Here is a 16,699-nt window from a genome sequence, read left to right as displayed (position 1 = left end):
ATATTGTCCGTTAATTTCAATCAAGATTATATTTCTTTCCACAATCTGAGACGCACATAGAAGCTTCAATGCTTGGGCACGGATAGGTGGTGTTCAAGTTCGTTTCAAGTTTGGGCACCACTTAATGGTTTGTTTGTTGGTTGTGTAACTGATACTTTGTTCCTTCAGTAATTCTTTTGGCACAGCTTGTGCTAGAGGGTTGGTTTTTGTGGTTAATATATATATTCCATTTTTGCTTGTTCAAAAAAAATATTTCTTTCCACTAATCGACTCATCTAATACCTCCAAGACCAAAATGCCGAAATTGCTAAGTCAGAAGTTGTGATTGGGATTCGAACTCTATTTATTTACTTGTGTGTGTGTGCGTTTGATGACTATTGTGGACTAATTGTTTTTAGCTTATTTTACATATGTACATTAATTAAATATTTTTTAATCTACGTATACATCAAAACTTGTGGAACGAAGAAAGAGTCGATCTATCTCTATGGAACTCGTAACTAGAATTGGATAGTTTGTTCATTCATGCATAAAATAAAAGGAGTAAAATTATCAAAACCCATGATATTATTTGTTTTCTTGGGAAGCAGAAAAACTTTAAAACAATAGTTATTACAACAAAGACTTTGGTCCGTCCATAGAATCTAGTTCAACCGACAATCAAAAAATTGTTAGGTTGAACGTCTTAACCCAAGTTTAAACCTGAAACCTCGTAATGTATAAGTTGAAGTGGTGTTTACCACTTCGATTTTTGTTAAGAGAGAGATTTACTTATGAATTAACGATTTTTGTCATAGGTATCTTCCCACTCCCCTATTATATTTGTTTATAATAATAGTAATAATATTAAAAAAAGAAAACAACTAGAACTGTTGTCATGTCATAACGTACTACATGCTAGCTCTTTATGGAAGAAAAACAGAATTTCCATGAACAAAAATAACCCTTGATCAATGGGTTCAGCCTGTCCGTAACCAACCGGTCTGTCGCCAAATTGATTCAATACACTTATAAGCTATAATAATGATCCCTAGAACATTGTTCAGCAGAGAGTCCTTTCTGTGATGACGACAATTCACTTCCGGTTTTAGTAAAAACAACTGCATTTCTTTTTTCTCATCTCAAGGGTCCAAATCCTCAAGACATAACACAATCCAAACAACACAAGTATCATCAGACCTAAGACAATGGCGATAAACGTACAGTTAAGTAAAACACGGGCGTTCGGCATTATTACTAACCAAATGTTATGGCAGTCACGACTTATCCATAGAAACTTAACAAAAATCCAATTCATCGCCCACCGATGAGGTAAAGGGAAAACATATTTATTGAGTACTAAACACAAGTTCAAAGCATTGGTCACAAAATACAGAATCGAAACTCAAACAGAAATTTCCGAAGCAGCTTGGAAAGCAGCATATCAATTACTAGCTACAAACTTCAGTTCTTCTTCACTGTGGCAGAGTTGATGATGTCAATGAACTCTGGCTTCAAGGAAGCACCGCCAACCAAAAATCCATCAATATCAGGCTGAGATGCCAATTCTTTGGAGTTTCCTCCGTTTACAGAACCTCCATAGATAATCCTTACAGAGGCAGCAACTTCAGCACCTACGTTGTCGTGAACCCATTTCCTTAAAGCAGCATGGACCTAGGCAAAAAACCATCAATATTATCAAGACAACACAATCAACAAGTTACTTCTACAAAAAGAGAATGAGCAACTAGATAGTAGAAAGAATGAGATGTATCAACAGGGTTAATTTGACTCGAGTAAAGATATGAAAACAATGAAATTTTAAAAACAGTATATAGGTAATACTACCTCTTGAGCCTGAGCAGGAGAAGCAACCTTTCCAGTCCCAATGGCCCAAACTGGCTCATATGCCAAAACAACATTATCCCAGTTTGATACTTTGTCTGCAAGTAAAATTGAGGTAAGTAAGAATGTTGATTGCCAGCAAAACAGCAAGTGATGAAATAAATCAAATAATGGAAATATGTAATGTGATTAAGAGCGATTAGAATTTTTCTTTTTGTGAGAACATCAACTCACATAGAGTAAAGAAAAAGAGAGTGTGAACATAGAATACCTGCAATTGCCTTTGTTTGCTCAGCAACAACAGCTATTGTAGTACCAGCTTCACGTTGTTCAAGAGTCTCCCCAATGCAAGCAATGACTTTCCTCCCTAGTGAGAGTGCATATGCAACTTTGTCTCCCACAAACTGTAGCGGATGATAAAGCAGTAAAATGGGCAAGTATAGTTAGTAAAATTTAAACTTTGCAAAGTAGAAGTCATACACAGCTAGCACAAAGGGGAATTTCAAAAATATACCCAGAGACAACAAAAAAGTTTGTACCTCATTTGTTTCATTTAGAAGCTGCCTTCGCTCAGAGTGGCCAAGAATAACCCAAGGAATATCCAAATTAACAAGCATTTCAGCACTGTCAACAGAAAAGACATAACAAACACAAATTAAACGATAGGTAGAAACTTCAAGATCATGTGCCACACTATTAATAAACCACTGATACAAAACGAGAAAGAAAACCAAACAGTTCTGACACATGATTCAATCGGATACGAAAAGACCGAAACCCTTGCGGCAGTGATGATAAAAACTAAATGCAAAGCACCAAAATAAATCGAAGATCAGTACGGATAACATACCTAATCTCCCCGGTGTAAGCACCACCTTTGCGAACCCAAGCGTTTTGAGCAGCAACATGGAAGTCAGAGCGAAGTAGACTTTTCACAAAGGGAAGGAACACATAAGGGGGGCTCACAACAACCTCTGTAGAACCAGAAAAACATTTGTCAGCACATGCAAATATTGGCAACATCATCATCAAGACGTCAATAAAAATAATTTTTGTTGGACGACACAAAATAGTATGAGAAATAAATACAGAGATACAAAAAAAAAAAGGATATTGCAATATCAGTAAGGCAACTGCAGTGAATTCAGTGGTTGCCAGAAACTTGATATTTAGTTAAAAATTTAAGGGCCAAATAGATAAGCAAATTTCGTTACTAAAAAAACGCAGATGCAAAATACAAATCACATACATAGTGCAAGCATAGCAAGCACCATGCATGCCTGTATAATGAATTTAAGTCTCATTTTAATAATGCAAAGGGCTTTACTGCTACGTAAATATGCGGTTCCCTCTTGGAAAAAAATTTCTTATTCAAAACTTTCAAGTACTCAATAATTTTCTGATTAGAAACATAATCCAAATCAATACTGAAATTTACTTAGAATAATAGATCATTGACAAGAGTGAACTACGTATCAAATGTTTAACACAAAAAGAGATAAAAACTCAACAAGATTCCACTAAGACTCACCAACAACATCTTCTCCGGGAACTTGAGCCTCGTTCAAAGTACCAACGATTTTCTTCACCTCTTCAGTGGTTCCATTCTGCAACAAAATCAACCCAACCAATATGAATCACCAGAAATATATAGTCTATATACAATCATCTAACACAAAAAAAAAAAAAATCCTAAAAAGAAAAACAGTTCCACAAGGCAATTATGAATGCTAACATGGTATACTATACACAAAGTTCAGTTACATGCTTTGTTTGAGCATATCCTATATGGAATAAGGATCTATGTAGCACCAACACTTTTGATCCAAGACGACACTAACACATATGATTACGTTTAATTCTATGATTTTCTCAAATTATTACCGGTGTCAACATGTACGTGTCACTACAACTAAAAACTAACTAGATCGGAAAAAGGGTATCATAAATCAATCGATCCAACATGAATTTCACAGTGAAAACAAACTACTCCGATCTGATTTTTAACATAGTTTCAGAATTAAGATTTATAGGTTAGAATCAAAATCGATGATGAAAAGTGAAGAACTAGATATTACATTGAAATTAAGATCGAAACAAATTAACGAAAAGAGTGAAGAGAGTGAAAAGAGGATTGAAACATACGCATTTCCAGTTACCACCGACGAAGAATTTTCTGCCCATGTTTTTGATTTCGATGATTTCTACGAGAAAACTGAAAAACCCTTTTCTTCTTGTTGTTCTAGACTAGATGCAACTTATGTTAGTGACTGTCCTGTCCTGTCCTAATAGGCTCTTATAATGCAAGATGAACCAAAGAAGAATATGCTTTAAGCATTTTCTTTTTTCTTGAGCAAAAAGAAAAAGTTATTATTATTGGACCATTGGTAAAAATATCCATTAGAATTCTAAGGTAAAAAGAGAGTTTATTAAAAAAAGGTAAAAGGAGGGTTCACCAAGAAAAGTAAAAAGGTACTCCATTTTCTATATAAAAAAAGAAATAAAAGTATTTTCAACTTTTTATATTTACGAAAATAATTTTTATACAAGTAGAAACCAAAATCGTAATAAGCTAGAGATAAGGAGTTGAGGGTCTTCAAACTCGAATGAAGCAGAAAATAAATAATTTAACAATTAATTATTAAGATTGACCTTTCAATAATAAAATTCATTTTGACATGTTTGAGTATTTTTAAATATAATTAATTTAGATTCTAATTACTACGGGTTAGGGAAAAATAGATTTAATTTTGGTTTGGAGTTGAGATTTGAAGTTTTTAAATCCAAAAAATATTTTTAGTCTTCATGTTATTTTTCAAGTCAGATTTATGTAAACGTTTATTCGTACAAAAATTACTTTACATTAAAATCACTTTTAATCAAAATTTATTTTAACAATTAATGTAGTTGAAATTATTTTCATCACCATAAAATAAAATATTTGAAATAATAAAATATTTCTTATACATATATATTTGATTGCTCAAAAAAAAAAAAACATATATATTTGATTGAAGTTTTTATTTTTTGCATTTAATTATTTGGATTGAGGTTATTCCAATTTTTATACATGCTGGATTGTCCTTACCAAAAAATTTATAGACTAGTGTTAAGCTGTTTTACTAGTATTTTTATACAAAGATTCACCTAATCTAGAGTGAAGAGTTTACTTTAAAAAATAAAATAAGTAATAATAGTTAATTTATATATTAGCTGTTAATTACCAATATTTTTTTTGAATAATTAACAATATTATATACACGTGAATATTATTTTACTTTTTTTTGTTGACAATAGTGAATATTATTAACAACCCTTTTGGGTGACCGGTTAAAAAAACCATTTTAGATGAGTTAAGTTATTTACTTAACACAAATAGATGCAAAAGAAAAAATTGAGGAAACTTTTTCAATTATATTAATTTATTATGGTCATGCGTTTCCCTCTATCCGTTGGTTGGAGACTTGGAGCAGGGGTATTGTAACTCAGTGAGAGACAGTGACTATTATAAATTGGATCAACTTCATATTTTTTTTTTTAAAATGAATTAAAATTGTGGCTATTATAAATTTCAATAAATGAGAGACAGTGACTTCAACATGACAAATGGTAACGGTGAATTACAATAGTCACACAAATTCATATACAAATTTGGTTGTTTTTTAATAACAAATGTTTTTTTTTTGTTCGAGGATAAACTAAATGCATGAACTCTCATGATCAATCAAACTCAACCCTATGTCTCTTTCAAACCATCAAACCAGTTTATTACTCTTCAAATTCATATAAAAATATACACCCTTTACTTTGGCCAAGACATGGACGAGTATCTTCAAAAGTGACCTTTTTATTGATTCGTACCTTATCCTTTCCACATAAATTTGTGGTTTTTATGGTATGTCCAAAAGAAATATCCAAATTTTTAAAAATATAAGTGATATTTTGTGAATAGATCAATGGCAGCCACAAAGCATGATGATGATCAGACAATATCAAATAAAATACTGGTACCACCCACCACCACGCACGAAGGGAGGCTAGATTTTCCTGCTACATTTCAACGCTTCTTTTAGTCAGCAACTATGCACCAAATAATAGTTGGCATTTCCATGATCATGAAGGATAGGGCAGCAAGAGTATTTTCTTTTTGGGCACAAAAACGTTAAAAATTAGGTTAAATTAGATATTTGAATCTCTTAACTTATTTATGGTTTTATTTTGATCTCATAACTCATTGTTGTTAACTCTCTTAATTGCTCCTCCGTTAGTGAAGTTGGTTTGTTTCGATAAACTTTTTTAACTCCTATGTCTAAGATGAACCAGCATTAGTCCTATAAGCTCATACTATTTTTATAATTTGAACCATTTAATCTTTTTTTTTTTTTTTGTAAAAAAAGAAACTATTAGATCTTGAATGTCTATAAAATCTAGCGATAAATCATCAATGACAATCATTTATACTTCTCTTGTTCTTCCATCATCATCATCATTACCCCCTTCATGAAATCAAAAGTAAAATTCTCAAAAAAAAAAAAAATCATGTATCAGCTCCTTAATCAACTTTCACTCTCTTCGTCTTCTTCAATTAAAAAATCTAAAAATCTCAAATTAAAATTCTTATGGTTTAAATATGTCGATATTAAACTAAATATGGGTTGGAGCAAGTTTATTTGTTATTTTGTTTGTTTTTTTCTTTTTCTTATCAAGTAACCAAATGAGTAAACTCATGTGTTACAAGTGCAGAAAAATGGAAAATTTAAAGTTCAAATTTCATCCTCTACAAATCAATGTCCATAAAGTTATCAATCAAGCTACATTTGCTGGACAATAGATTATGTTTTTCTATTGATATATTAGCTGATGTTTGACAAAATTAGCACGCCATGCATATTTTCCTAGAAATACAAATGGCACGTCATGCAGCATGCTGATTCATTTATTTATTTTCTTATATGTTGAAGAGCATCACATTTTCTTAGCATGTCAGCGCATGACATGACATGTTTCTTTTTTTCTCTCAATAGGACGTCACATATGCTTAAACATTACAAATAGCTTGTTTTTATTTATTTATTTTTATTTATTATTTTTATATGAATTTTAATACACCATGTTAAAAAACGGCTTATGGGACAACCTGCCTGACCCACAAACGTAGAGAACTTACCTAATTAACCTAGAGGCAGTTAATTGCCACTCGTTACCAATTGCATTAACTTTCGCTTCCTCCAACGATAGTTAGCTACTCTCCTTATCAACGGCAGCTAATTGCCACTGGGTTTTGTTTTACAACAGAACAACCACAACGATTCTACCATTGTGTCTAAAAGAAAACAATTTTTCTTCCTCCAATCTCGAGTTTCATCAAACTCAAACAAATGAAGTTCTATTTCAACCTCAACTACAAGTAAGTGTTCATTATCCTTTTGCATCAGTATTTTTGTTTTGAATGTTAGGTTTTTTTTAGTAAAGTTGTGAAATGGTAGTTTTTTTAGGGTTGATGAAATTGTAAGTTTTTTTTGGATGTTAATGATCAAATTACTTACAAATTGGACTGCAAATGTTGATTAGAGTAAGTTTGAGTGCAATGTGATAGTTTAAAGATTGAAATAAAACAATGAATCCATAATGTAGAGATTGAGCTCCAAGTGTTTGATAAAATGTCAGAAAGGAGACAATGACCGAGTGCATGCAGGGAGAGGATGGCTACAGACCCTATTACTAAAAGGGGACGAGGACATAAGAGTGGCGTGGAAGGGACGTCCCGGACAGATGCGTCTCAAATATTGGACCCTAACCTGCACTATGAAGAGGACTCGTACTACTAGACTGCTTAGGAGCACTACACGCATCCTTAGGAGCATTATGATCAGCTTCAACAGTTTGAGGAGCCACACCACGAGGAGGAGGCTGATCCCGACCAACATGGGGTACCGAAAGCTCCACTCGCACCAGATTCTTTTCTCGAAAGCCCGTCTGACTTGTCACTTCTTTTGTCGTTCGATACACATGTCCCGTGCAGGCTTTGGAGCGACATTGAAGTAAGTATAATTATTTATTTTTAATGGTTGAAATGTTTAATTTAATTATTATATTTTTAACGGCTCAAATATTAAATTGAAATGTTTATTTTAAGGGCTAATAGGTCTTTACCCCCTGTAATATAGGGCAGTTTTGGTTTTACCCCCTGTAATTTTTTTTTTTTTTAGATTTCGTCCTCGTAAAATAAAGATTCTTCAAGATTGCCCCCCGAACCCTTTGAGTCAGCAAAATCTCTGGCATGGCAGCTACATGGCTTTTTCTTTTTCTATTTTATTTATTTTTTGATTGCCACGTGTAAAAAACAATTTACACATCATTAATAATTAAAAAAACTTAAAAATATGAAAATTAATTTTCAAAAATTATAAAAAACGAATTAATTAGGAAATAATTTTTTTAAGTTTAGAAAAATATTTTAAAAAAAATCTCAAATTTAATATATTTTGAAATTTTCAAAAAATTATAAAATAATTACGAAAAAGATTCTAAAATATCCAAATATAAATTAAAATTAAAAAAACTTCCAAAAATATAATTTTGTCTAATTTTTTTATTTTGAAAATTAAGCTCCAAATTTTTTTTTTAAATATTCCTAACTTCGAAAAAGATTTCATAAAAATTCAGGAATAAAACTGTAGAAAAAAATCTGAATTCTTTTCTAAATTAAAATTTTTTGAAAAAAAATACTGAAATTAAGATTTTGATTTGAATTAAAAAAGTTATATTTAGAATTTAAAAAATTAAAAAATCTTAAAAATTTTGTAAAGTCTGAATTCTGGAACAATATTTCAAGATTTTTTTAAAAAATCTGAATTTTTTCTAAATTTAAAATTTTCGAAAAAAATATGAAGTTAAGATTTTAAAAATTTAAATAAAATAGAATTTTTCCAGATTATTTAATTGGAATTTAAAAACATTTATATCCAGAATTTTTATTTTTTAAATTTTAAAAACTTTTTTATTTTGAAAAAAATCTGAATGTTTTTTAATTTTTGAAAAAAAAGATTTTTTTTCGATTTTTTTAATTTAAAAAAATAATTTGAATTTGTCAGATTTTATGAATTTTTTAAAATTTTTTCATATTTTTTTTTAAAAACTATTTTCGTTTTTTTGAATTTTATTTTATTTTATAAATATAAATGATGTGTAAACTATTTTTGAGATTGACTAATCTCTACCACCAACTTTACGAGGCTACCGACCCTAGAATAGACTTCATTTGTCAAATACTTGTCTCTACTTGAGACAGTGAGTATAACTCAATTGATAACATAATGTATTATAATATTCAGACATTGAGGTAACCTTAACTTCTTCATCCATTTATATGAGTGGATTTTAATCTTGATAACATAATGTATTATAATATTCAGACATTGAGGTAACCTCAACTTCTTCATCCATTTATATGAGTGGATTTTAATCATTCGATTACTTGATAAAAAAAAATTGATTGAAGTGTCTTGTAAGGAAAACAAATTCGTTCAGATCTCATCTCATCTCAATACATAGGTAATAGTTTAAGAAAATTTTGGACTAGACAATGTCTTTCCTAAGGGTGCGTTTGGAACCATGGTAAAATAAAGGAAAGAAAGGAATGGGAAAGAAAGTGGGTGGATGCAGTAACTTTCCACCCTTTGGCAACACCTAAAAAAGAAGAGGAAATAAAGTTTTGAGGTGGGACCCACGCTCAAAACCTTTCTGCACCTCTATGGACGGAAACATGGAAAAGGCACCCACTTTATGAGAAAATGTCCAAATTACCCTTGATGTAATATATTGTTAGCATTGTGCCATTTTTTTCAAGCCATATTCACGTTTTGCATCATGTATGTACAAGCATACATGTAAGTTATAATTTTGACACATAATTTCTTCACCCACTGGAAAAAAATACTTAAATTGTTATGTCTAAATTAAAATATATTTAAATGTATAGATAGAATATTTAATTTAAAATGACATATGTAATTAAATTTTTTCAAGGATGTAATTGTCCTTTTACAAAAATACACATCATTCTTTCCTTCCACTTTCTATTCACTTTCTCTTATACCAAACAACTAAAAAGATCTTCTCACTTTTTACTATCATTCTTTCCTTATACTTTCATTCCTTTCACTTTCTTTCCTTAAACTTTCTTAAGCAAATCAAACATACCCTAAGGGTTGTTGGGTATCATTCTATATTATTAAAAAAGCTATCCTCGTTTATAAACCGTCAGTTTATTTATTATTAAAAAATGTCCTATGCATGACAGGATTGCTTTTTCAACTTTCAATCACAACATCATCTTTTTGTGTGGGCAACCCCTTGCTAGCTAGCTAGATACTACATTCCCTAACACTCAAACTGTTAACTAAACAAAACAAGAAAGTAACAAAGAAGTGAGTGTGAAAAATGCCTTGGAGCAGAATTTCCGGGTCAGTGTCTTCTCCACAGGTGGATGTGGTTATAGACATGGGAAATCCTTTCCTTAATCTAGCTGTTGATGGTTTCTTGAAGATTGGAACTGTAATTTCTTAATTTTTTCAATTGTTTATCTTTCTTCTTTTATCTTAAACTATCTGAACCAACCAACCTTCTTCTTTTTCAGGTTGCAGCTACAAGGGCACTTGCAGAGGATACCTTTCATATTGTCAGAAAGAGTTAGTGTTTCTCCACTTTTGCTATAGCCCTTTTGTTAAAATTGTCAAAAGATGAAAAATTTGATTCTGGTTTATTATTGTTTATTTGTTTCCTTGTTTAGATTTGTGTTATTATAGACCAATATCAATGTGTTAAATTTCAGTGTTTCCTTTTTCTTTTTGAAGTATTGTTTTGATTTGTGAAGATCTTTGTCTGACTAACAAAACATGTCTGTTCCAGGAAGTGTTTCAAGTAATGATTTTGAGAAAACTGTAAGTTTGTTATTTTAAGTATTTAACATTGTTGTTATCATGGTTGATTCTTTTGGGGTGACTTTTAGTTCCTGAAAATCTATCCTGATATTTCCAGTTTTATACATTTCTAATTGTGAGTATTTTACAGATTGGTAATTTTTAACTGTGTATGATGCTTCCTTTTTCATCATAGCTTATCTAAGAGTAGAGTGTTGGGAGGTTTAGTCTTAGCTAGGGGAAAATAATGGCAGGGAAACCTCTAGATCTGGATTCTCTCATTTTAGGGAATCACACATTTGACGCAATAACATGATCTTAACTGTCAAATCAAAATTGGATGACCCGCGTTCAGACTTTGATAAATAGGTCCAAAATGCAAAGATGATGATACATGAGTCATCTAATCTTGATTTGTCAGTATAGATCGGCAGCTGTACGAGTGCATGAACTTTGAGAATCTAAATTCTCAAAAGGGCATGGGATTATGTGAGTAAAATAAGCATTTCGGTCTTCGGAATTGCAAGGATCGAGCAACTTAGTCCCTTTAATTAATGAATGTCAATCAATTTAGTCCCTCCTATCAAAGTCAATGAAAGACTTACATATTCACTTACATAGTCTTTTGCTACATCAAGACAACATATAACCTTTGAAATGTGGTGCTACACATAACCTTTCAATTCAAGGGACTAAATTTCTGTTTCGTAAATTTGAGGGGCTAAGTAGAACCAGCTTGTACAATTTTGAGGACTAAAATGCTGATTTACTTGATATTTTGTTGAGCACAATATGTTTTGTTCCTTGTTAATGAGAGATAGTCTTGTTGCAGCTGAAGAAGATGTGCAAGGAAGGTGCATACTGGGGTAAGACTTGTGTTGCATTATGTAATATGGCAAGTTCAACTAGTAAATACATTAGCTCTATTTAATGTATTTTCCTTTCTACGCTCACAGGAGCTATAGGCGGCGTATATGTTGGAACAGAATACGGGGTAGAGAGGATCCGTGGCACCAGAGACTGGGTAATTCTCTCAATAGGGTGGTCATTGAAATTTGAAAATTCTTTAAATAGACTTAATATTATCGTACATTCTGTGCTAGAGAAAACACTTTATTTTTGGACTTGTCGTTAACATGATGGCATCTAATCTCATAGATTTCAAGCTGTTATTAACAAGCATCATGTTTGGAAATGAATTTGTAAAAGCTGGGTGTTAAATGTGTGTACACTTTCTTTTAGACGGTGCAACATGTATTTTATAGTTCAATTTAAATTTTATTTTTCAGTTGAGAGTCTTACCTAAGGACCACTCTGTTCCCTTTGTCTTTTGATGTACTGCAGAAGAATGCCATGATCGGAGGTGCGGTGACAGGGGCTCTAGTATCTGCAGCCAGCAACAACAAAAAAGACAAGATTGCAGTAGATGCCATTACAGGGGCTGCAATTGCCACTGCTGCAGAATTCATAAACCACTTTACCTGAATGAACTGAATTGGATGTGTTTTTGCTATTATTACATGTTTGAAAAGGGGTTGAATTGTATTACTATTGGCCATTTAAATCATTTTCTAACCAGATCGTCCAATCCTTTGTTTAAAACAAACTTTATGAGGGTAATTATTTTGAAAGAAAATAAAGTAAACACTACAAAGCAAATGAGAAGGATAAAGAAGAATGCAAGTGTATTTTTATTATAGTTTACAACATGTTGCTACCTCTAGTCCTTCACTTGAAGGACTTCATCCAATATTTGTAGTGACAAACAAATACTCCCTCCGGTCACATTTATAAGCAAAAAACAACTTTTTAGATACATTAAATAGTTAATGTATCAAGTCACATTTATAGGTTAGATACATTGACTATTCAATGTATCTAAAAAGTTGTTTTTTGCTTATAAATGTGACCGGAGAGAGTATTCTTTACTCAGCCTCTCCAGGCTACTGAGGTACTCTTTATCTCAGTCTCTTCAGACCGTACCACCAGACATATTCTAGTCTTGTCAAAATTTTCGGCACCTGCTCCGTCGAGTAATTGAGTATTATAAGTCTCTCTAGACATTCCTTTTTCACATAAAAGGTTGTTGCCACTAACGAGTAAAAATACAAAGTTGAGTTTGTGGCTAACTTGACATAAAGTCATCTTCTCTAACTCACCATGAGAGATTTTACAATATAAATATGTATCAACATATGGGTATAGAACTCTTGGAGAGTTGGTTATAAATTGAAATATTTGGTTGATTCACAACAAGTTCTAATGACTCATAACATAAAGAATTTACATCCGAGCTTAACTTGTTCAAGGCTTGCCTTTTTATTTTATGTTTTTCTATTGACTTTGTCATTTCTCTGTTTTTTCTTACAAAATGTGGATGTTTATCCTTTTACTTTGTTTTCGGTATGTGAATGTTCTACGAATTTCTTTTTGATTGATGGATATTCATAGACTTAATTGTTTGTAAGGAAGTTCTTGTTTTAGTGCTGGAGAAAAGAGTTGTTGAGCAAGGAGTTGTCGGAGTAATACAAAGCCACTGGAGAATGATTCGACAAAGTCGTTTACTATGGCGTTGTACTTTCATCATTTGCTCCACTCTCTCACTTCTATGAGAAACTAGATGATATAAACATATATGTGGTTCACATGTCACTAGACAATGACTTACAATAGGACGTTGATACCCGACTGGTTTTGTAGAATTTAATGTCAATACGGTTCAAACTGGAGAGTCGTTGCTTTGATGAAATTGACTCACGCCAAACAATTGTTCCTAGATAATAACATCAGAAAGTTCTTACCTAGTCACTACTACTTGTGTTACTGTTATGGATAGTGAACCCTAGAGAGTTTGACTTGCTTTGTTGAAATATGTTAATTATTTGCTTTTGGACTGCACGTGGCTGTTTTATTTTTTATTGTCTATTATTTCAATTTTGTTGCATTTAGTCAATAAGTGGTTCCTAAACTTTAGGAGCAAGTAGGTTGTTGTTCCACCATATCCTAATTTCATGGTGATGTGGTAGTGTTCTGTTTTGATTTTCTCAGACTATTAAGTGTATTGCAGTAGTCAAATAAAAAAAAAACTGAATTTCCCTATTCCATCTCAGTGTTACCTTTCAACGTATTTCTTGCTTCTATTCTATATTTTTTCTACCATAAACCTACAAATTGGTATCATAGAGCTATCTTCTTACGGGACCTTGGTAAACATGGAAGGTGAAACAAACTTCTCACAAAACTTCTCACAAATTGCTCCTCCCATTTTCGATGGAGACAACTATGATCTTTGGGCAGTTAAAATGGAGTCTTATTTGGAGGCTTTGGATCTTTGGGAAGCCGTGGAAGAGGATTATGAGGTTCCTCCGCTGCCGAATAATCCTACCATGGCCCAGATGAGACTTCACAAGGAGAAAAAAACTAAGAAGGCTAAGGCAAAATCATGTCTCTTTGCTGGTGTTTCAGCATTAATCTTTACCAGAATCATGACTCTCAAAACACCAAAAGCCATCTGGGACTATTTGAAGGAAGAATACGAAGGGGATGAGAGGATTCGTGGCATGCAAGTGCTTAACTTGATGAGGGAATTCGAGATGCAGAGAATGAAAGAGTCTGAGACGATTAAAGAATACTCAGACAAGTTGCTTTCAATTGCAAACAAAGTTAGATTATTGGGTACTGGATTCGCCGATTCCAGAATTGTGGAAAAAATTCTGGTTACTGTACCAGAGAGATATGAAGCATCAATAACCGCTTTGGAGAATACAAAAGATCTGTCCAAAATCACTTTAGCAGGAGTGTTACATGCCTTGCAAGCTCAGGAGCAACGAAGGCTTATGAGACAAGATCATGTGCTTGAAGGTGCTTTACAAGCCAAGCATCATGAAGTTGGAAGTGCGACAAACAGCCAAAGCAAAGACAGAGGTAAAAAGAAAAATTACCCACCCTGTGAGCACTGTAGCAAAATGGGTCACCCACCGTTCAGATGTTGGAGAAGACCGGATGCGAAGTGCAGCAAGTGCAATCAGCTTGGACATGAAGCTGTCATCTGCAAAAGCAAATTTCAACAACAAGAAGTCAATGCCCAAGTTGTAGAACCAGATGAAGATCAGATGTTTGTGGCTACGTGCTTTTCAACCAGAAGTAGTTCAGAATGTTGGCTGATTGACAGTGGTTGTACTAACCACATGACGTATGATAGAACTCTTTTCAAAGATTTGACACCTACTCAAATTTCAAAAGTCAGAATTGGAAACGGTGTCTATATAGCCGCAAAAGGAAAGGGAACTGTCGTAATTTCAACGAGTTCAGGTATAAAGACAATCTCAGATGTTCTTTATGTACCTGATATTGACCAAAATCTACTCAGTGTAGGACAATTGATTGAAAAAGGATTTAAAGGATCTTTTGAAAATAAACTTTGTATCATCTTTGACACCACTGGTCGAGAGATACTAAGGGTTAACATGAAAGGTAAAAGCTTCTCGTTTGATCCGGTTGATGAGGAGCAAAATGCTTATGTCACTGAAGTCAGTCCCACCGAACTTTGGCATAAGCGACTTGGTCATTGTCATATTCAAAGAATGATGAACATGAAGAAGAATGATATGACAAGGGGTATACCGATACTTTCTGATCATTTGCCAAATTGTAATGCTTGTCAATTTGGTAAACAAAACAGAAAACCATTTCCAAAAACAATTTGGAGAGCCTCTCAAAAGCTGCAACTCATTCACACCGATGTGGCTGGACCTCAAAGAACACCATCATTACAAGGTAGTCTATACTTTATTCTTTTCATAGATGATTTTACAAGAATGTGCTGGATTTTTTTCTTGAAATTCAAGCATGAAGTGGCTGGAGTATTTGTGAAGTTCAAGAATATGGTGGAAACTCAAAGTGGCTGCAAGATTCAATTTCTAAGATCTGATAATGGGAAGGAGTATACATCAACACAATTTAATTTATTTTGTGATGATGCTGGAATTGTACATCAACTCACAACTCCATACACTCCACAACAGAATGGAGTTAGTGAAAGGAGAAATAGATCGGTGATGGAGATGGCTAGATGCATGTTGCATGAAAAGGACTTGCCAAAACCATTTTGGGCAGAAGCGGCTAACACGGCAGTTTTTCTTCAAAATCGACTCCCAACCAAGGTTTTGAAAGATAAAACTCCGTTTGAGGCTTGGTATGGGTATAAGCCTTCAGTAACCTTTCTTAAAGTGTTTGGTTGTGTTTGTTTTGCACATGTTCCACAAGTTAAGCGTGACAAACTTGACAAAAAAGCAATTCCGGGCATTTTTGTGGGATATAGTTCAGTTTCAAAAGCCTACAAAGTGTATCATCCTCAAAGTGGAAAGATGACTGTCTCTAGAGATGTGCATTTTATTGAAGATCAACAATGGGACTGGAAGAATCCTCAAAGAACAATTGGATCTGTCAATGATATTGAAGATGATCATCTCAGAAAGGAAACAACAGAGTTGTGTGAGAATGAATTAGAAGATGATCCTCCCATTAGAGGCACAAGGCTGGTGTCAGACATCTATCAAAGATGCAATGTAGCAGTATGTGAACCTGCTTGTTGTGAGGAAGCACTAAAAGATCCAAAATGGAAAAAAGCAATGGAGGAGGAGATGTCAATGATTCAAAAAAACCAAACATGGGAACTAGTTGACAAGCCTGGAGATAGAAAAATCATTGGAGTCAAATGGGTTTTCAGAACAAAGCTGAATGCAGATTGCTCAATCAATAAATACAAGGCCAGACTTGTAGTTAAAGGGTATGCACAAATTTTTGGTGTTGATTATTCTGACACTTTTGCACCTGTGTCAAGATTAGATACAATTAGGTTGATATTAGCAGTCGCTGCTCAAAAGGGCTGGAAAGTATTTCAGTTAGATGTCAAATCAGCTTTTTTAAATGGAGTATTAGAGGAGGAAATATAT

General features: G+C 33.0%; 2 protein-coding genes across 2 annotated transcripts; one reads left to right on the top strand and one right to left on the bottom strand.

The window, feature by feature from the left end:
• Positions 1-1,205: 1,205 nt before the first annotated feature.
• On the bottom strand, positions 1,206-4,092 carry TPI (triosephosphate isomerase). Its single transcript, XM_085746910.1, has 7 exons — positions 3,970-4,092; positions 3,356-3,431; positions 2,675-2,798; positions 2,364-2,448; positions 2,096-2,228; positions 1,828-1,922; positions 1,206-1,653 (listed from the first exon to the last, which is right to left on the bottom strand). The coding sequence occupies exons 1-7, from the start codon at positions 4,006-4,008 to the stop codon at positions 1,444-1,446; spliced, it is 762 nt and encodes a 253-aa protein (XP_085603036.1). The 5' UTR covers positions 4,009-4,092; the 3' UTR covers positions 1,206-1,443.
• A 6,032-nt stretch (positions 4,093-10,124) lies between these two features.
• LOC146950943 (outer envelope pore protein 16, chloroplastic) lies at positions 10,125-12,404 on the top strand. The gene is made up of 6 exons (XM_085746909.1): positions 10,125-10,380; positions 10,463-10,514; positions 10,735-10,766; positions 11,578-11,611; positions 11,702-11,769; positions 12,090-12,404. Exons 1-6 carry the CDS (start codon positions 10,267-10,269, stop codon positions 12,228-12,230), a joined length of 441 nt encoding a protein of 146 aa, XP_085603035.1. The 5' UTR covers positions 10,125-10,266; the 3' UTR covers positions 12,231-12,404.
• The last annotated feature ends 4,295 nt before the right edge of the window (positions 12,405-16,699 follow it).

The sequence above is a fragment of the Medicago sativa genome, chromosome 2, assembly GCF_051527215.1.
Source record: "Medicago sativa cultivar Bolivia chromosome 2, Bolivia_mono, whole genome shotgun sequence".
NCBI lineage: Eukaryota > Viridiplantae > Streptophyta > Magnoliopsida > Fabales > Fabaceae > Medicago > Medicago sativa.
This window is presented reverse-complemented; position numbering and strand designations above follow the sequence as displayed.

Excerpts from the sequence above, each read along its gene's own strand:
- TPI (XM_085746910.1), bottom strand. The coding sequence starts at position 4,008 with ATGGGCAGAAAATTCTTCGTCGGTGGTAACTGGAAATGC. Across the intron at positions 2,799-3,355 it reads TCCCGGAGAAGATGTTGTTG|AGGTTGTTGTGAGCCCCCCT; the intron begins GTGAGTCTTAGT and ends CTGGTTCTACAG. Across the intron at positions 1,654-1,827 it reads CTCCTGCTCAGGCTCAAGAG|GTCCATGCTGCTTTAAGGAA; the intron begins GTAGTATTACCT and ends TTTTTTGCCTAG.
- LOC146950943 (XM_085746909.1), top strand. The coding sequence starts at position 10,267 with ATGCCTTGGAGCAGAATTTCCGGGTCAGTGTCTTCTCCACAGGTGGAT. Across the intron at positions 10,515-10,734 it reads CTTTCATATTGTCAGAAAGA|GAAGTGTTTCAAGTAATGAT; the intron begins GTTAGTGTTTCT and ends TGTCTGTTCCAG. Across the intron at positions 10,767-11,577 it reads GTAATGATTTTGAGAAAACT|CTGAAGAAGATGTGCAAGGA; the intron begins GTAAGTTTGTTA and ends GTCTTGTTGCAG.